We start from the raw sequence: 22,209 nt of genomic DNA on the forward strand, positions 1-22,209 counted from the left end.
CGGAATACTATGTTACAAACATGTTCAACCTTAATTGATATTGGAAAAGAGCAAGAAATTGTTAGAATTTTCCTGGACAATGGTTCACACCGCTCCTTTGTTTTATCAGCTATTTCCAAAAGATTTAACTTTCCAGTTGTTAGAAAGGAAAGCCTTTCCATTTGCACATTTGGTGCTAAGGAAACAGAAACAAAATCATTTAATGTAGTTAAATTTAAATTAAAGAATAGAGATGATCCAAATTTATGCATAGAAATTGAAGCACTGGAGACAGAACATATTTCGGGTACACGTTTACCGACTCCGGATAAAAATATTGAGAAACAATTTAGAAGTTTAAAAAATGTACAACTAGCAGAGTGTTATGACGTTAACAATAAAGAAATATCAATACTAATAGGTGCAGATTACTATTATGATATTGTCACTGGTCGAATTACACGCCTAAGCAAAACTCTCGTTGCAGTTGAAACAATATTTGGGTGGTGTTTGCAAGGACGAAACACGAACTTCAATGAAACGTTTGCAATGAGTTTTATGGTAAACGAATCCAATATTTCCGATCAATTCAAGGAATTTTGGGATTTAGAGAATTTGGGTATCGAGACAGAAGCAGCTGACATAGAACCCACTGAGAAAGAAATAATGAATGAATTTGAATCCGGAATTACATATCAAAGTAAGCGATACAAAGTGAAATTGCCCTGGAAACCAAATATGAAGACATTATTAGAAAATAACGAGCAGATAGCAATGAAAAGATTTTTTGAGATTGAAATCATCTTTTAAAAATGACCCGTCCTTATTTTGTGAATATAACACTGTTCTAAAGAATTATCTTTCGGAGAATATTATTGAACCTGTCCCAGTTGGAAAAGAGCAAGAAATTAATTAAAAGTAAATTTACGCCAAAATACATTTTATCTACCTCATCGAGCTGTAATACGTACGGATAAGACTACAAGTAAATTACGCATTGTGTTTGATGCTTCGCCGCATGCAAAAGGTCAATTATCTTTTAACGATTGCTTATACCGGAACCTAATTTCATGCCTAACCTATTTCTTCTTTCGATCAGATTTAGAACGAATCCGATAGCATTTGTTGCAGATATTAAGATGGCTTTTCTCCAGATTGAAATAGATGAAAGTGAACGAAACTACACCAGATTCTTCTGGGAAGAAGATCCAGGAACTGATGATGAAAACAAGAAATTGGAAATTTTTCGGATGACAAGGATGTTATTTGGGGTGAGATCTAGCCCGTTCCTCCTTGCAGCCACAATCAAACATCACTTGAAAAGGTACGTAGATACATTTCCTCTGACTTCAAAGCATCTTATTGAATCATTGTACGTCGACGATTTTATTTGTGGGCAAATCACTGTTCAACAGGCTCTAAAGACTTGTAAAGAGAGTGTAGACATTCTAAAAGAGGCAAGCATGGACCTTCGAAAGTGGAGAATCAATTCTCCTGAGCTAAGTAAAGAATTAAAGAATTTAAACTTCAATGTAGATCAGGGTGAAAAGTCTTTAGACACAAAATTGATAGCTTCAAAAGTATTGGGAATTGGTTGGGATGAACAAACTGACACGTTTTATTTCGATACCAGAAATCTGGAAACATTTCTTTTAAAAGGAACTAACACAAAAAGACACTTACTACAAGCAGTAGGTCAACTTTTCGATCCAGTAGGTTTTATAGGACCGTATACTATTAGAGTTAAGTACTTGATACAAGAAATTTGGTGTTTCGGATTAGACTGGGATGGAAAATTGCCCAAACAGTTAGAAATTGCTTGGAATAAATGATCTACGATGAGATCCACGATGTAAAGGAAATAATTATTCCCCTATATTATTTTCAAAATTCTTTGCCCATTCATGCAATCACTATTCAATTACACTGTTTTTCAGATGCATCTAAGAAAGCTTATGGTACTGTTGCGTACTTACGCATAGAATTAAAGAGTGGAAATATCATTTCTAGGTTTGTAGCATCAAAGAGCAGGGTAGCTCCGTTAAAAACCCTTTCGATTCCTAGATTGGAACTCATGGGTGCACTTTTGTCTTCAAGATTGAGCAATAAAATTGTAACTGCATTAAGTTTTCCAGTTACTCGGTATTTTTGGATGGATTCCTCAATAGCTTATTCCTGGATCAAAGGTGATCCAAATAGACATAAGGTGTTCGTGAAGAATAGAATAAAAGAAATACAAAAATACAGCAATCCGGAAGAATGGCATCATTGTATAGGAAAGAATAATCCCGCCGATTTGATTTCTAGGGGTTTATTCTTAAGCGAGCTCAAGAATAATCAGCTGTGGTGGCATGGACCCTGTTGGTTGACAATGAATAATACAGCATAGCCATACTCCTTAGAATCAGTGGAAGAAAGCGAAGTAGATGTCGATAAGTTAGAGTTTAAGCATCCATGAAACTGTTGAAAATAGCCAAAATGAAAACGATTTGATCACATTATACTCCTCATTCAGTAAATTAATTAGGATAACTGCTTTATGTTTGAGATTTATAAATAACTGTAAAGCAAACCCAGAGTTGAGAACAGACTTCATATGTGCTTCTGAGTTAAGACATGCTACTGAAGTTTTAGTAAAACTCGTACAGTCACCTGAATTTCAAAGAGAAATAAAGTGCTTGAAAAGCGAACAATCTATTCCAAAAAATAGTAAAATATCATCTCTGAACGTATTTCTTGACAAAAATGAGGTACTGAGAGTAGGAGGAAGACTGGAGTATTCTGAGTTTTCTGAATTTCAGAAACATCAGATACTCTTGCCAAAGGCTCATCCTTTCACTAATTTAGTTATTGAATATTATCATAGAAAATCCTTATATTCTGGCGTACAGACTACATTATCTTTAATACGACAGTCATATTGGATACTGTTAAATTGCTTAAGTTCACGCCGGGAAATAATGTTATGAATCTTACTTCACGGCACCAATGTTATATCTTAAATTCCTATATTGTTAAATGTTAAATATGAAACTACTTGCCGTTAAAGGGGGTGATCGTATAGTGAAACGTGTACAGCATTTTTGCGTTGTGAAAAAAATGCATTCCGGGACCGCGCCGTGAGAGGATCGAAAACATAAAACATATACAAGATATAAAGGAAAAGTTCATATTAAATATATAAAAAAAACATACTGTAAGAGGTTCCAGATTAAATATCAGTTTATTCAATTACAACACAATAAGAAAAATCTTAACCTCATCTGAGAGTCTGTTCATTTAAATTCATAAAAAAACTTAAGGTTTGTCTGGTGATTTAAAAGAACGGAAAGGGAAACAATTTAAGGCCTGAGAGTTAAATTTTAGATTCGACGTTGTTTTTTTTTTACTGCTAAGGACGTTTTTGAAAAAACTTGCCTAGGGTTCAAACACACCAAAAAAAAAATACAACTTAGCTTGAGGGGACATCTTGAAGCGGAGGACTCTTATCTTATCAAGAGTTGATGTCGGCCGGGCTCATCTTGACACAGGTTCTAAAAATGTAGACTCCACTTCACTACTGTAGAACAGAAACAGGAGCACTGCTGCCCAGGGCGGCTATCCGCTTGGTCCTGAAAGTCCTATGTCCACACGCAGGTAACTCGTTCAAATTTCGCCTCTTTACCAGCACGCCGCAAGGAAGAGGGTTTTCAGGCTCAGGTCAGAAACGTTTTTTTTTCTAGGCCATTTCAGCTCGCCTGTTCTTACTCATCCCAAGAGCAAGCTTCACGAGTAACGACCCAAGTAAATTCCACCCACCAGTCAGTAAGGGAGAGAGTCCAACTCCAATTTTCTTCAAGCCAGTTTTCAAGAGCAACGTCCACAAGACCAGCAACCCGAAAGTCAGCGAATCCAAGCGTGAGTGCCTAAGCGAGTCCAAGAGTAAGTGTGTAAGAGAGTCTCGCCTCTTAACCAAAACGCGGCCGGGGAGCATATTTGCCGCTCCCCGCCGGAAAACACCTCTCGGAGTCACTTACATTTTGTCCAGCAAGCCCAAAAATCAGCGAGTCAGTCCGAGAGTCAGCCAAAAGTAAGTGTCTCCAACTCAAATTTCCTTCTTGTCCTTCACCAAACGGGCTCCCACTATGGCTTCACTTATCGCCCCCTTAATTATGGCAAAATCTTCGTTTTCAACTCCAGAATGCGGAAATAAGGGTGATCGCGCATGCGCGCCCTTCTTCACTTAGCCAACAACCGGACCCTCAATCGCCAAAACCTGAATGACTTACATTGAAAGACAAGTAGCACCTTTGACCTTTCCGTCACGTACTTTCCTCTCTTAAGGTCAACTAACAATGAAAATTCTTTCTCGAACATTCTAAAGCGCGCGAAATCATGACTTGGCGAAAATTGCCTCCCTTTCCCTGCTTCTTTCACAATGAATAAAAGTTTGTACAAGATTTACAAATAGAGGAAAATAAATAATACTCTTTTAAACTAAATAATATTCCCAGAAGCATCTGTCTTTCCCCAAAAATTAAAGCCTTAAATTAAATAATTCAGAATCAAAATAAAATTTAAATTTCCATAAATCATAAAATCATTCACCTAATTTTTTTATAACGCTATCAGATAATTTCTCTACATAACAATACCGTCTGGTCAAGATCGAGTTAGAAGAGTAATAAATAAGTGCATGACTTGCTTTAGAACGAAGAATCAAACGGTAAGCCAGATGATGGGTAATCTACTTAGGGACAGAGTCGTGCCTTCTAGACCTTTCGAGAAGGTCGGATTAGATTTCGCAGGACCTATAATCAAACCTAATTTGAAAAGGTCAAAGGTGACTTTAAAGTCTTATATTGCATTATTTATCTGTTTTTGCACAAAAGCAGTGCATTTAGAAGTCGTCTCTGAGTTAACAACAGAAGCTTTTCTAGCCTGTTTGCGACGATTTATTGCCAGAAGATCCAAACCAGCTGTTATCTGGAGCGATAACGCATCGAATTCCAAAGGTGCAAGAAATATTCTTAACGCATATAATGATATTTGCAAATCTAACCCAATTCAAGGATTTAGTGCAGAAGAAGGAATCCAATGGAAATTTATCCCACCAGCTTCTCCTCACTTTGGCGGACTATGGGAAGCAAACATAAAATCAGTGAAACGGATTTTGTTAAGGGTAGCAAAATCAGCTATCATGAATTTTGAAGAATTAACTACTTTAGTTACTCAGATAGAAGCAGTTCTAAATTCCCGTCCATTATCACCACTTTCTTCCGATCCGAATGACTTACAGCCTTTAACTCTGGGACATTTTTTAACAGGAAATGTTGTCCTTTCCTGAACCACATACTGCTTCGGATTCTCTTTCTCTTCATTCCAGGTGGGAACTAGTTCAGAGACTCCAAGCTACATTTTGGAAGAGGTGGCATTCCGAGTATCTAAATCAACTACAGAATCGTGCCAAATGGAGCAGTTCGCAGCCAAACATGCAGATTGGTCAACTAGTACTGAAGGACTTCAACTCCAATCCTTTGCATTGGCCATTGGGTCGCATCCAACACGTGTATCCTGGTGCTGATGGTCTGGTCACAGTAGTTGAAGTTAAAACCTCTACAGGTGTTCTTCGTCGAGCAATCAACAAAATTATTCCTCTACTATTTAAAGACTAAATGAACTTGAAAAACTTTTATTTTATATTTAATATTTAGTTTAGTGTAATTTTAGTGACTTTAAATTTATTTGAATATCTGGAAATTGAAATGTAAACTCCATAGGAGTTTAAGCGGGGAGAATGGTAAGACCCGCCTAACGCTAGAGGGCGCTGAAAGCGCCATTGAGTGTGTTCTGAGATTCGATGGAAGTTACTCGATGGAGGATGTGCGATTTCTGAGATTGAGATATTATTATATTTAATTAAATCAGTTTATATTTTATTGATTGGTGATTACTGATTTTGATTTATTGATATAAAACGTGATATGTTTTGCTGAACCACCATACTTTCGACAAACTTGGATTACCAAACTAATATTTTACTGAAATTTATGCCCCCCAAAATCTTTTGCGTGCTCTTTCTTCATTTTATTTTTTATTATCATTCATTTAAAAACAAATAAAATTTGCATCACACAAAATGATGCAAAATAGAGTTTGCTTCATGCAAAAAAGAAATTTTCTCTATAAATTATGTAAATAACTGATGTTGATTCTTATTTCTTCAGCAACGCTGCAACTGGCTTGAGCTAGATAAATGATGGACGTGTTTTTATGTCCATAAATTCAAAATTACGACAAAGAAGAAAATATTTTATATCCGAATAAAACCCTCTCATGCCCATCCACCCTTTCAGGCTTGTCATTGTAGGAGAACTTGGATCGAGAAAAACAAATGTTTTAGTGAGTTTTCTTCAGCAACCTTCAAATTACGATGCGTTATACATATGTGCTGAAAATATTCATGAAGACAAACATTCATATTCAAATGAAAAATACGACGAATCGAAGATATTCAAGGAGAAGGTATAATAAAGGTTACGACCGATAAAAAGTTACAAAAAAGGTTTGTTATAAAAATTTAATAAATATAAGAAACCATTCTTTGCAAGGGATGACTTGGAAAAGCTTGTACAGTTAGAATATTTATATCCATTTAAAAAGAAAATAATCTCATATGATTATTGCCGTGCTTAATATTAGACAAGTGTTAAAAAATCATGCTTTCGCGGCGGACATAAAAACACGTCCATCATTTATCTAGCTCAAGCCTGTTGCAGCGTTGCTGAAGAATAAGGATTAACATCAGTTATTTCACATTTTGTAACTTATTACTGAAAGAATGCAACCTTATGGATGCACTCAATGAAATAGACGCCTTGTAAGAATTATGTTAATTTTATTAACAGTTAAATTTTAAGTTAAAGTTCCTTTCCTGTCAAATTCTTAACTTCAACTTACTACTTCCGGCCTGAACGTACTTTTGGAATCTTGCTGAATATTTAATGAGAAGGAGCGGTATTTAAACCACGAAGTTACTTACTGAGACGGACAGAGAATCAGATTTTCTGAATTACGCGCGTCTGCCTTTTTGGCCGCTCTCTCTCTCAAAGCTGGTTTTACGCTCGGCCATACTCAGGCCCTTGCTAAGCTTCGTAGTAAAATAAGTTAAGGGGCCAACTCTAATTGAATCTTGATAGCTTTGGCTATACTTATTTAGTTAATCTTAGTTTTAGTTTAATTCTTAGTCTTTTAAGTTCAAGTCCAAAGTGCGGGCTTTACTTGTACACTCCCAGGCGGAGTTTTGTTAAATCTTATCGAAATAATAAAGGGTTAGTTACCCTTCTCTCTTGTTGCTCCTTGTCATCGAAGTCTAGCAATTATTCGCTTATCAGTTCTTAGATTCCTCACTTCCAACATTAACTTAGAATTCCAAAGTGAGGTACTCTACAGCCTTATGAGAGAAATGCAACCTTATAAATTTCAAGCTTACAGATGATCATAAGAAAAACTGATAAGAAATTAAGAAGGGAAAAATCTAATGAGCTATACAATAGATGTATTAAAGAACTCCATGATTTCCACACGATTGCTTTTAAAAATCTTAAGATGAGATATTTAAGAGATTTTAATCCTATATAAATGGAAAAAAATTAGAAGATTTGTTATATGTTTACTGCAAGAGTTATACAGTTTATAATGATATCAGTTTATCGGTCCCAGTCTTTAAATTTTTGTTTAGTGAATGTTTGTTCGCGTTTTCGTTTTTGCCTCTTACTGCTTTGAATATTATAGCAGAAATTATAGAAATCTTATGCAAATCGTTAAAATTTCAGAAAGAAAAGAAGAATTTAAGCATAATCATAATTTATAAATCTCTGTTAAATTCTCTGAAAGCTAAGCGCAATACAGAGTAAAAACAATGGATAAAGTGCTAGAATTTAGTAAGGATTTACAGTTTTCTCCAGTTGGAAAGTATATGAAAAAGAAGATTTGCATGCTTACTAGACTTTTTTATACTATCAAACTAAAGAAAGGAAAAGTTATCATTAATAAATTCATTAGTCTTTCACCCTTTGAAATGCATTTGCTTGGCACTTGTTTACAGGGCCTGAGACACAACTCTTATGAAGATAAATTAGATTAAATCCTAATTTAACATATCAAATACTGTCTAAGATTATAAAGATGAAACAGCATACAAACATATATATATCATTTAAAAAATAGAAATACTAAGACAAAAGTGTCTGTGGTAAGATTTATCTTACCTATTACTTTATCAGAAATTCGACATAATTGAAAATTCTCTTAAATTTTACATACGAGAGTATTAGTTTATGACTGTGAACTGGATGAAATGGTGCTATTCCCCACAGTCGTCTTATAGAGCTATTATGCATTTGGAGGCAGGAAAGATGAAAAATAAGCAAGCCTTCGCCCGGAATCGAACCACGGACCTCTGAAATACGCGCCCAGCGTGCAGACTACCACACCACGAAGGCATGCCAAGAAGGTGGGAGAAATACTCTAACTTAATTTTATTGAATTATTTCTAATCATTTGAATTCATTTTGAATACCCTCTCGGAATATTAATTTTCATCCTTAAGATGAACTTGTAAACAGAGTGTGATAAGGTATTATGCAATTTTGAATAATCTTGATAACAGTATATCTATACTGAGCCTTTAATGTGTGCAGCTTCCTTAAATGAAACCGGTTGTTACTGTTAAATAGTATAGGCTAAATAGTTCGGCTATAATTTACTGCTTAAATTGCAGATGTATTTATTTTTATTTTTATTTTTATTCTTCATCTAAAATTTCTGGCATCTCATATTTAAGAAAACGTAGATTAAAATTTTATAGTATCACCAAAATGTATATTTTTTTAATGTTTTATAGTATCACCTATTAAATAAAATACTAGATTCCAGTTACAAAATATGTTATGCTTCATTCGGGGTAATGTTCAATTAACTAATAATAAATGTTTTTTCCGATTAAACATGGTTAAATAAAAATGAAGTTTTAATTAAACAACCATGTATCTTTATATAAATCTGATATTATTAATACCAAAATGAAATTATTTTATGACCATTTCTTTCCATATAGCATTGACAGAAGTTTTAATGAATTGTTTATTTTGTAGTGAAATGAGATAAATAAATGCAACTTTCAGATAAATGTAATGTATAAATAAATGTATACATCAAGAATGTTCATATATGTTTATTCGTTATAATGTAGTCTTGAAACATTAATTACAAAACAAAACTGCTTTAGGTTATGCTTTGTTTTCATACAGGCACATTAAAAATCGAGTTTGTCAATAAGATAAATAAATATAATCCTAATATCTTGAACAAATTCAAGTTTGTATTTTTAACAGTGCATTAAAATAACTTTTTGATATACATTTAATTTAATAAAAAATTATTTATGAAAATTATTTAGTTTAGGAATATGATTACTGTCAAAACTTAATATTTTAGAAGTGTATAAAACTTTCTTTTCGGAATATTACGCAAAAATGTATTACCTACACAATCGCGAATGAACATCAACGTTAAAATACTTCTGCAGTCAAGGTACCTGAAATATGGGATAGAAACATCTAGTACTGAATCTCATAAATATATAGGAAGTAGTTTAAATTCAGAATGTAATTTATAGTAAAATTTCTCTACAATAATTTAAGTTCCTTATTTTATTTTTTATTTTAATTACTTGCTTTTTACTAAATTAATCCAAAATAACCAAGCAGGAATAACTTCTCAAATGAATGTATTGCATCATACAAAAAAACAACAGTATTAACTCAGCATCACTTAATACATTTCTGTTTCTAAGGGCTGTCTTCTTTTTTTGTTTTTTTTTTCTTCTTTTGGAAGCACTAAAGCTAGAAGATATTTTTTAACATCGTGAGTCATCTAATTTTGTAATAAGTTTTTTTCGTTGTGAAATTTTTGAGCATTTTGAGTCATCCAGTTTCGTAACAAGACATATTTTTCGTTGTCAAATTTTTAAGCAACGTGAGTCGTCCAATTTTGTAATAAGATTTTTTTTTTTTTTTTTTTTTTTTTTTGTTTTCAAATTAAGATTTTGAAATTTATTTTTACTAAGCAGTGTTAAGGTAAAATATTCACTCAATAATTCTGTTCGCAATTTTCTTTGTTATTCTAGGGTAATTGTTTGTTTTGAGAAAAATATTATGGTTTGAATACAGAATAAATTTAATTACTATAGTTATTAAGGCTACAATATAAATCTAAATTTTTATTTTTCCAACACATACTTGCACTTGCTTTCAATTTTTCATTTGAAAATAAAAAATTACGCATTTATAGATTTCTAATTCTTTTAATTACTAAAGAATACTGTATGTTTTCCCTTTGATAAAAATTAATGAACAAATCAAATGTTCATATATTTATCAGTACTGATAATGATTGTAGTGTAACTGCTATTTAATAAAAATGATAATAATAATTTAGTCTTTTTTTTTTAACGGTAGAGTACTTTAAATCACATCTCTTGTTCACCATAAAACGAACCTATATTATGTATTATTTGAGGTTTATTCTGTTTAATACCTTAGAAATAAGCACTGGTCTACTTGAATAAGTCTACTTGTCTACCAGTGGCCAAAACAGATAGTACCACAAAACACCGGTTCGAAATCTACAAAACAGGCTGACTGCAGGTGAATTTTCTACTTTACGAGCCAGTTTATTTCTAGAAAGTCCTCCACGAAGACATCTCTTCCATTAGACTGACATCCTGCTTTCTTTGCCGTAAATGATTAAACAAACAATAACCAAATAAAATATCACATATTTAAAATTTCTTTTAGAACTAGAAACATTTACATTTAAACAGAATGCGGTTCGATAAAGCTTGCTCACATAATTCATATTTATTTTAATGAAAACCCTAAAAAGAGCTATTAATAATAGGACTGTAATTCAATTAAGGATTTTAAAATTGAAATCGCGTAATTCATTAGTCAGTAGAGAGTTTTCAATCACCTTGACCAATTTTTTTATATAAAATGTTAAAATAACCTCAGACATACTTGGAAGACTGTTTTCTCCCTAATGCGCACTGAAAATTTACGGATTTTTATTTCATATCGATTAAGATTTTCAAACAGTAACATTCTCACGCTAATACTAACTTCGTTTAGAACTTACCTTTGAGGATGGCAACAATGAAGACAATGCTAAAAAATGAAACTCTCATATTCACCATCATCCGAAAGAAATAGTTACGATGTTCTCTAATCCATGGGATAATTTTTTCTAAACACTTTTAGAACTGCGCGCACAACAGGGAAAAAGCGCACATTTTGCGCGAAGACTTTTGAGCCGATAAAAGACGACGTCCAATGTGCTTCTCAGTTCTCTCCTCCAAACACCCAACACTTGATAGTATGATCTCAGCCCCATCTGGTGGCAACACTAAAGTAAAGATTGCGGATGAGGGATTAGTGAGCGTATTTATTTAAGTCTACCGTGGCCGCAAAATTTACTTGAAATGGCTTATTACATCTAATTTTTTTTCGAAACATAAGAGGAATTTATTTACCGCAAACGTCTTTTTCAGTACTGATGTTAGGAATAATTAAATATATAATACTATGACATTTATTTGTTTACATCGCTTTATACATAATTCAAACACTGTTCTTTCTAAAGTAAACGTGGACGTATAAAGTAAAAGAATGAAAAAAAATGCAGCATATGAAAATAAGTTTCAGAAATTACGATTCTTTCATTCTTAGTTCTGGTTCATTTTTTCTTATGTTTTTCCTTAAAACCTATTATTATTGTCAAAATTTTTGTTCCAAGCAGATTACAAGAGTTCTTTGTTAAATAATACAGTAAATCGTATATACTAAAAGTAAATTTGAATCACAGTTTTATCACTTATTCCGATGTTTCACAGTAGCATTACTCTCACCAAAATAAAACGAATCGAACCCCGAGTTATTTGACTTTTCAAAACAAATTAGTTCCGTTTAAGCAAAAAATTTTCTGAAGTCATTAATTTGCTTTTTAGAGATCGTTAAACATCTTGGATTATGAAAGATAAGGAAATGAACTGTGCTCTCGCCATGAATCGAACCACGAATCTTCGATTTGATAACTGCACGTCTAAATATTTAATGAGAGGACTCGCAACAAAATGCTGTGATTTCTTCTCAACTTGTTTCTTTCCAATCTTTTCCTACACTAATTTAATGGCAAATAGAAAAAGGCATGAGACCCAATCGGCCAAAAAAAATTGTTGAAGAGCTACTATTCAACACATTTTATAGTCTGTTACTTCAAAGTAGGGACGTCAAGGTCTTTCTTTCCCGCCTGGCTTGCATCGTAAACTTTATAACAACAGAAGCGAAAAGTGATCGAGTCCCCTAATTCCCCACCCACCCCTTTTATTTCCGTTAAGTGAGTTTCACTTCGCGAAAATAGCACGAATGAAAGCTGACTTAAACTATAATATGGAGTTAGGTGGAAAAATTAAACGCTCTATGGTTATGACGACAAAATTTACGATCGTAACTCAAGAAGGGTTGAAAATACCTTAAAAATGTCTATTTGAAAGTAATAGTTTGGGCACAAGTTTCTCGGAGCAAAAGACACGGAAAATGAACAATGCTCTCATCGGGATTCGAACTATGAATCCTCCACCTCCTAGGTTGGATGTACTAACCACTCACACCAAGTTATACACGGAAAAATGCGACTATTTATCACACAAACATATTTTGTAGAGACATTAGGTATTTTTTGAAGCAGGCAAGATGAAAAATGAGCAATCGCCTTCGCCGGTAATCGAACCACGGACCTCTGGAATACCGCCCAGCATGCAGAAAACTACACCACGAAGGCACGCCAAGAAGGTGCGAGAAACACCTTATAATTTAACCTCCATATTTAATCCTATCTCCAGAATACTTTGCTTTAGCTTGTAGGGTTTATATTTATTTTAACTAACATTTATTTTAAGTTTAAAACTATCTTTCCTGTCAAGCCTTACTTTCCCCTGGAATTGCCAATGCCAGAGTATGTAAATTTTAGTAGAACACGCAAGGATTCAAATTATCAGCGGAAGTATTCTGAGTTAAATAGAAGGGAAACGAGTTAGAAAGTGTGCTTTCTTGCTTCACGAGTGTGGAGGTGGCTAGTTAGAAATTGAAGAACCACGCGTTTCGGCCTGTGTGCTTGCCTCGGCAAATTGTTAATCTTTCAACGTAATATTCAGAGTTTGCTAAATTATCAGCGGTAATTTAGAACGCGGTGAGGTTAGTTATGTTTAGAGAGCCTCGTAGTTAGTCACTTGTTACTATTCTTTTCTTAGTTTCTTATTTTTATTTTACCGCCGGGTCGGCGTAGTTTGTGAGCGTCAAGAGCACGCAATTGTAATTTCTAAAGTTGAATAAAAAGGGATTTAAACCCTTCTCAAGACTTTGGCCTATTTCCAGTTCTCAGCAGTCACCACTTTGTTGCATGCAGGTTGGAAGCGCGCAACTTTACATTGGCGCCCGAACACTTCTCGAACTGAAATGGCCGAAAATTGGATGGAAGCTGCGGGACAACAACAAGAAATGGCAAGCCAATTGGAAGGATTTGGATACCTGGTCCAGACGTTGAGAGCGTCAATCAAGCCAAACGTCAATTTCGACGGAAAAAATTCGGTGGCGATATTTCTAGAAAGCCTCGACAATCACATCCAGCTCTACCCTGTGCCTGAAAACAAAACGTTGCCATCGCCACATCTGCACTAAGAGGACAGCCCGCGCTATGGTGGAAGAATATAGGCAAATTTTTATTAGAGGAATTCGGAGGTCAGACATATACATTTGAAAATTTCAAAAAATCGTTATTAAAGGCCTCCCCCATAGTGAAAGATCGAGCAAGGCTAGAAGCCGAACTATATAGTTTCTATCAACGGAATATAGAAGAGTTGACGGACTTTATTCTGCGAAAAATTAAGCTGACGGATATGCTGTATGGGAAGAAACCCGACGCGGAGATTATTGAAATAATCTTACCAAGATTGTTACCTGCTGTTCAAGACTACTTCGAAATTAGAAACCCAAGCACATTACAGGAGCTCTTCGAACTGGCGGTCAAGTTTCAAAATCGGAGGATAGCGGAAAAAGCTAGAGGGGCATCGTATTCTCAAAGTATCCGAAGGCAACCTTCAAATGAGCAGACCAGAAATGCAAACCGCTCTTATGGGGAAAGAGCTATCAAGCTAACTCATCGAAGCTCGAAGGTCAAGGCCCAAAAAGGAAATTCGAAAACAACCGTCCGCGTACCCAGAAGACAGAAGTTGAAAGGAAAGCTTTAAACGAGTAGAGGGGCCTGTGAAAGCGAGGGTCCAGACCCCGGAAGTTTAAAAAAAACCCTCAAGAAGACACTTAAATACGGTCATCGTAAAGAACTCACAGTTACCTATTATACAAGTATTGGTTGGCGATGTACCAGTAGAAGCCCTCATCGATACAGGAGCAGAAGGTAATTTTATGAGTGATACATTTTTCAAGAAGAATTTTATTAGGTTACGATTATTTAAAAATAAAAACACAGAAATTATAGCGGCGCAAGGAAAAACCTGTCAATGCATCGGGAAATTATCTTTAAACATACAGGTAAAAGATGAAAGCCTCAAAGTGTTAATTTTTGTAGTAAAAAATCTGCAAAATCCACTTATTTTAGGTATGGAGTTTTTAAGGGCCTCGAGGGCCAAACTGAATTTTCAAGACAGTTTTATTGTGCTGGAGATGGACCGCAGGGTGGTGGAACCAGTGGAACAACCGCAAGTTGACCTTAGCCATTTGAATGACCATGAAAGTCAAGCCATCCGGCAAGTGGTGAGTACTTTTTCAAACATGTTTCCAGAACGGCCTGGGAGCTGTCAAATAGTTACGCATGAGATTCAGTTAACTGCCGACAAACCCTGTAGGACTAAACCTCATCGCTATGATAAACAGAAAGACCTAATCATAGAAGAACATATTCAGGAAATGTTAAAGAACAAAATATTAACGCCCATAAGTAGTGAGTACGCGAGTCCAGTCGTACTATGTAGGAAAAAGAACGAGTTTCCTCCTTCAGATAAAAGGGCTTGGAGGTTTGCTATCGATTACAGAAAATTGAATAGTATTACTAAATTCCCAGTTTACCCTTTGCCGGTTATAGAGGAAATTATTAGAAAGATTAAATCTACTAGATACATGACTACTTTGGACTTAACGTCTGACTACTATCAAATAGCTATGAGACCCGAAGACATACATAAAACCGCGTTTATAACAAAATCGGGCACTTATGCATTTTTACGCATGCCCTTTGGGTTGTGTGGGGCCCCATCAACATTCCAGAGAGCTATGGACATTGTTCTAAAGCCTGTCCTAGGAAAATCGACTTTAATCTATCTAGATGATATAATTATAACGAGTAGTACGTTGGAACAACATATTAAAGATCTAGAAGTTTTTAAATTATTAAAAGAGGCCGGTCTGACAATTAACGCCTCAAAATGCAAGTTCGCAACTAAAGAACTTAAATATCTGGGTTGTAAAATTTCGCAAAAGGGTATAGGAACTCAAGATTCAAAAATAAAAGCAATCAAGAATTTTCCACCTCCCAACACCGCCAAGAAACTTTCTTCTTTCCTTATATTCTTACTATCGGTCATTCATAAAAGATTTTGCTAATATTGTTGAACCCTTGTTAGTAATTAAAAGAAAGAAAAGTAAATTCAAGCGGACAGCGGAAGCAAATACCGCATTTGAAAGATTAAAAGAAGCGCTCATCAATGCCCCTGTTTTGAAATTCCCCGAGGGGGGACGAAAAACCTGGAAATTGCAGCAGATGCGTCGGACTATGCTGTGGGTGCGGTTCTTATGCAAAATAGCCATCCTTTGGCATTTTTTAGTAAAACGTTGAATCATACAGAAAGGAATTATACATCTACAGAGAGAGAACCATTAGCCGTATTAATGGCTGTACACAAATTTCGTGTTTATTTCGGCAAAGCGCCAGTAACAGTCTTTTCGGATCATGCGGCTGTTGGTAGACTTTACTCAGAGAAAATCCTAACGCCCAGGTTAATAAGATGGGCTTTAAAACTCCAAGAATATAGTCTAATAATCAAATATAAACCGGGTAAGGAAAACAATGTAGCTGACGCACTTTCGCGTATAAAACTGGACGACGAAGGCAATGAAATTAAATGCGCTGTGTTGACTTCAAAAATTTTAGATTCTAGAGATACAATTATTTCTGAATTGAAAGCTGATCCTGACTTTGGAAGTATCTATGCATATTTGAAAGACCCCGAAAGCTATGAGCACACAGATATCGATGCGATAAGAAATAGAGCAGAAAATTATGAAATACTAGATAATTTATTATTTTATACGAAAACAACAAACGAAAATCTCGAGTACAAACCAGTCATCCCAGCCCCGCTTCGATTAAGCATTTTGAACGAATTACACGACGCGAAAACAGCGGGTCATTTAGGGGTCAGAAAAACTTTAAAAATGTACGCGAAGCGGTATATTTCCCGCAATTATACAAAATAGTAACTGCGTATGTCAGGTCCTGCAATCAATGTCAGTTAACAAATGATATTAATTACAGCCCGGCCGGGTACTTAAATAGGATTTGCGCTACATTTCCGAATGAAATTTTAGGCATAGATCTTCTTGGTCGTTTCCCCCAGAGTGAGTTAAATAAAAGTCGTTTTCTTTTAGTAATTGTAGATCATTTTTCGAAATGGACAGAAATTGTTCCACTTAAACGCGCGTCAGCCAAAACAGTCGCAGATGCATTCTTTCACAGATACATTTTAAAATACGGTGCACCGATAAAAGTCATTAGCGATAAGGGTAAACAATTCATTAGTCAAATATTTGAAAACATATGCACTGGACTTGGCATACGCCATATCAAAATGGTTCCGTATAGACCACAGGCAATCATAGCAGAAAAGGTTAATAAAAACATTGTAAAAATAATTCGAAGTTATGTTAGCACACATCACAAGCGCTGGGATGGCTACATAAAGGAGTTTGCTTATGCTTTAAGAACGGCAAATCACGATACTACGGGAAAAACCCCAGCAGAATTATTTTTAGGACGAAAGTTAATTACGCCATTAGATAAATTATTCTTTGGGCAACAAAGAGAGCAAGAATTTAAACAGAAAGACGTGCAAACGCTTATTGACCAGGCTGTTAAAAGCTCGGATACGGCAAGAAATAGGCAAAAATTATATTATGATAGAAAACGCCGTGAAGCAGATTTTAAAGTTGGGGATAAATTGTTGAAGCGGAAGTTTTCTTTATCGAGTGCCCCAGACAATTTTACTGCAAATTTAGCTCCAAAATTTGAAGGCTCCTATGTAATTCAGGAAATCAAAGGAGTCGTATTGTACCTTAAGAACGAGAGAGGGGAAATCTGTAAAGCAAGTCCCGACCAGGTGAAAAAATATTATAATCAAAATGATTTTGAAATCCTTAAAAGTTTCTTGCAGGACTCAAGCGTAAAAGAAGTAGAAGGTCCAGAAATAACGTCACCCGTTCCACCACCCAAGAAGCAGAGAACTGAAGAGAAACCTAGCCCTTCTACAACCCATGCGACGGTACCGAAAAGAAGAAACGAAAACTTTCAGACTCCAGCATTTAAGGAAAACAAGAAAGCAAAGCCGCCGCGTAAAGAAACCTTGGTAAAGACGAAAACACCACTTACAACGTATCGCAGTAGAAATTCTACATCGAGGAGAACGCTCCCAGGGCCAGAGAGTCAGGTGCAAACAACGCCGCCGTTCCCGAAAATGAAAAGACAGCAGGAGGAACGAAAAGACCACCACCAACAGAAGAAATTCAAGCATGACTCCTGACCGGAGGACGCCAAGACCAGCCGTCCAGGGGAAAAACGGAAAAGACAGCAATCCGACGACTACCACTCCAAGAGGCCAGCATGCAGAGGGCGAAAAAGAAAAAGTAACGTAGACGACACTCGGAGGACATTAAGGAGAAGACTGACGTCCATGAAAACTATAACATGGGAGCAGTTCTGCTAGAAAAGAATGTCGGAGGTCCAATCATCGAAAACTCAAAGATAAGTTAAAATCTTCTATAATTTTTTTTTCTTTTGTTCCGAAATGTTATGCGTAAATACGAAGTTCTATGTTTTGACGGAATTCAATGTGTCTCGGTTGAGACTTAGTTTTGTTTTACTTTATTTAGTTAAGGCAAAAGTATTATTTTCTTTAAGTATAAAATCTAAAAACAGTCTGTTGGTCGAAAGACTAATTCTGTTATGTTAAAGCCAAAATTCGGCCGAAGATAAAAATAACTTCGTATTCTTGTATTAATAAGAACTTTAGTTTCAGTGCCGCCAGCTTGGCGAAGAATGAGTAAAGTAAAAATTTATTTTTCTCTTATTCATTTTATGGTAAATTGTAAAAATCATATGTATTAGAATTTTGTAAATATACGTAAATACTTGAAAGTTATGTAAAAGTAGAATTTAGTCTAGAAGCATAAAATTTTAGATGCTAAAAGTAAATGCTCAAAAGCAATGAATTCAAATTTAAGTATTAAACTGTAGATAAAATCATGCTTTAGAGCGAAAGCCTGCATGTCTAAAGATGAATGAGGGGGAAGTTAGAATGAATGTGTTTTGTAGGGTTCTCCACCTACACTTGAATTTTAAGAATGTTAAAGTAGTTCATTAAGTTGTAGAATGTCGCGTAAGGTGTATCTATTTGGTCGTTGAATTCTAACAAATCATTGTGGTTAGGGGAAGTGTTGCAATACTAAAACACGAATATTCCCGTTTGACACCACACATGGTGGAGAGCCAGGGTAAAGTTAAATTCATGTTTGAATACTTGAATGAATGTGAATTAAGCAGTAACTAAGGAAAATTTATTCAGTGTCAAGAAAGTGTAAATTATAATGTATTTAGAAAGATACTGATACTTATTTCTTCCAGATGCTGGAAGGAAGAGAACAGATTGATTGCTGAAGTCCAGGAAAAGTTGCTGTAAGAAGAGAGAATTAAATAAGTATGCACAGAAATTTATTATACCTTTTGTGAGATAAAAGATTTTTTTATGTAAACGAGGCTCTTAAAATTTAGTTCAGAATTGTAGAAACTTTTCAACAGGTCGTTTGTAGGACCTGCTTCCAAGTTTTCCAAATTCTGGCAGCGGCAAATGTAGGGTTTATATTTATTTTAACTAACATTTATTTTAAGTTTAAAACTATCTTTCCTGTCAAGCCTTACTTTCCCTTGGAATTGCCAGTGCCAGAGTATGTAAATTTTAGTAGAACGCGCAAGGATTCAAATTATCAGTGGAAGTATTCTGAGTTAAATAGAAGGAAAACGAGTTCGAAAGTGTGCTTTCTTGCTTCACGAGTGTGGAGGTGGCTAGTTAGAAATTGAAGAAACCACGCGTTTCGGCCTGTGTGCTTGCCTCGGCAAATTGTTTATCTTTCAACGTAATATTCAGAGTTTGCTGAATTATCAGCGGTATTTTAGAACGCGGTGAGGTTAGCTACGTTTAGAGAGCCTCGTAGTTAGTCACTTGTTACTATTCTTTTCTTAGTTTCTTATTTTTATTTTACCGCCGGGTCGGCGTAGTTTGTGAGCGTCAAGAGCACGCAATTGTAATTTCTAAAGTTGAAAAAAAAGGGATTTAAACCCTTCTCAAGACTTCTCTGGTCTATTTCCAGTTCTCAGCAGTCACCACTTTGTTGCGTGCAGGTTGGAAGCGCGCAACTTTACAAGCTATCCAATAGTCTTGTAATTCACATCTCGTTTGTTTAAATTCCTTCAATGCGCCTTAAAATATTCTTCCTGACAGGATTAAGAATTAAGATCTAAGTTTATAATGTTAAACTCATTTTGACTTAATCTGAACATAAGTCAGTCTTTCTAACGTAAGTCAAACCCCGGGCAAAATTTAACTCGTATTTACCTTTCAGTGTCAAAACTAAATATTTACAGCATTGCAAATAACTAAATATATTTACTTTTTTGTTTGACATACAGAATTAAAACAATTATTAATTTCCATGTTTCTTGCTATATTAACAAACAATAATGATTCAAATACTTACACATGAAACTTTAAATGTAAAACCTAACAACCTGGCTGTAGTATTCTATAATTATCAAATTAATTTTTAATGAAAACAACCTCACCAGCAGTAACAATAGAGCTTAAGGCAGACTACAACAAATAAGTATTGCTTAAGCTGGTTAAATTTACCTAACCTCTTTCTTGAACTTAGAATATCGCTACTATTTAAAACTCATTTTATTTACATATTCTGGTGGGGTAGATGGAACAGCTGAAGTGTAGGGAAGATTTTAACTTTGGAAACAATGTCGTAATCAAAATAAACCTTGAACGTTCAGTTAGAATTCGTTCAAGTCTAAGTCTTTCAAATAAAATTTATAGGACGGTTACCCGTCTTACCTGTCGGAGAAAGGTCCCGTATTTGGATTTCAACAAAGCTTGTTTCTTACTAACAGACAAGATTATTCAATAATATATATTTATTTATTGATTAGAATATGACAAAAAGTATTACAGGACTAAAGGATATGATGCTTTCATTGAGGAACTGACTCGTATTCAATTTAGATTTAGGAAACTTCAACACTGCTAAATATTTTCACCGAAACTTGAACTCTAGTAAGCGGCCTTATCCACTTGGCTACTAGTGGGCCTAATACTACTATATAAGATGAATAAAAACTTTCGAAGCCATCTTAGGTGAACCAAAAATAAATATGAGAATAGACTGTACTTATGAAGAAACAATAGACAATCGTCAAGATTTGACAACTAAAAGAGAAAAAAAAAAGAAAACTGACGAGCATTGTTCATTTTATGCTCTGTTTTTTAATATTGTACATGCATGCAGCCTTTTCTGCTTTTATAAATAATTTATTATTTAATTACTATTTCAAAATACAGATGATGGTCATATGATCTTCATAATTTTGTAGCAATGAATACTTAAATTATTATTAATAATACTTCTGATAAAACGTGCTTACCTAAATTTTTTTCTTTTCAGGTTGGTGTAGTGGTTAGTGCAGTGTTATTGCCGAAAAATGTAAGAACTTTGTTATTTTAATGAGCTTGAAGAAAAGGAGAACTTGAACTTCGACGATCTTAAAATTGTGTCTAGCAGTTTGTTCTAAGAAAACATGTGGCACAAGATACTCATGTCTATCGCCTGAAATCCTCTATGTCAAGTTTTGGCTGAAGTTTACGCATCCTCCAAAGTAATTCCTGTTAGCACTGTAATAAAATAAACTTCAGTGTCATATAAAATGTAAAATTAAATATACGATATCAAGGAAGGTTTAAAAAAAGTTTAAAATATATGATAATTGATAAAACATTTAAAACACAAGTAGGAAAGATAGCTTAGCGCAGTTGTTTCGTTCAGTCTTTCCAGCTGAAAGAATTAATTCAGGAGGTATAAAAATAAAAAATAGTTGTTACCAAACTTTTTTAACATTAAGAAATATTGCTGTAATACTTAAAATTTTGAAATAAATAAGATTTCAAAAGCTATGAATTTTGATGCGACTTGAATGAATTTGCATTGAAACGCATTTTATTTGAGGATGCTTTCCATTCAATAAAATATTTTTCATATTTAAAAGTGTTTTCATCGATTTTTGAAGCCTAGATATATTTCAGAATTCCTAGCACATCATATGCTAGTAAAAATAAACTTCTGTTCGATACTAGCAAAGAAAAGGTTTAGAAAGCTAAAATATACATAGATTTCATATTTTAAGAACATTTCACAGTAATTCTTAGGCTTTTTTATAACCTTTTTAGGAAAGTTTTCTTATAACCTACGTTCGTATTTTCTTATAACAAGGTATTTAATTACTTCGTTGAAGCATAAAGTAACACTTTATTGAGTTGTTTCCATAACGTTCAAAACCTACCAATTTGTTTTCAATAAAACATACATTTCAATATTCACTTCCTTTCCCCTTATTTTATTATCTATATGTGCTTGGATTACTTACTTTTCTTTTCATAAATACACTGAAATTATTTTCCTCGAAGAATCATCTAAGGCCTATTTTTCACAAGGGCAAATAACGTGCCCTCCACTTTCAACGGAACATCTCTTTCCTGCTCTAGTATCTAAAATATTTAAAAATTTAACTACATTA

The 22,209-nt window shown here is 34.5% G+C and overlaps 1 protein-coding gene and 1 long non-coding RNA gene across 2 annotated transcripts in view; one reads left to right on the forward strand and one right to left on the reverse strand.

The window, feature by feature from the left end:
- LOC118190620 (pregnancy-specific beta-1-glycoprotein 11-like) overlaps nt 1-11,349 on the reverse strand; it is a 132,561-nt gene extending 121,212 nt beyond the window's left edge. Inside the window, exon 1 of the mRNA XM_085809132.1 lies at nt 11,158-11,349. Coding sequence (XP_085665258.1) covers nt 11,158-11,218 — 61 coding nt within the window. The 5' untranslated portion in view covers nt 11,219-11,349. The remainder of the gene's footprint in view (nt 1-11,157) is intronic.
- LOC146992916 (uncharacterized) overlaps nt 1-21,941 on the forward strand; it is a 649,284-nt gene extending 627,343 nt beyond the window's left edge. Inside the window, exon 3 of the long non-coding RNA XR_015039072.1 lies at nt 21,084-21,941. This is a non-coding gene — a long non-coding RNA (uncharacterized LOC146992916). The remainder of the gene's footprint in view (nt 1-21,083) is intronic.
- Nucleotides 21,942-22,209: the final 268 nt, after the last annotated feature.

Source organism: Stegodyphus dumicola, chromosome X2, assembly GCF_044657685.1.
Source record: "Stegodyphus dumicola isolate Sdum_Otavi_A_Nest chromosome X2, ASM4465768v1".
NCBI classification, from domain to species: domain Eukaryota; kingdom Metazoa; phylum Arthropoda; class Arachnida; order Araneae; family Eresidae; genus Stegodyphus; species Stegodyphus dumicola.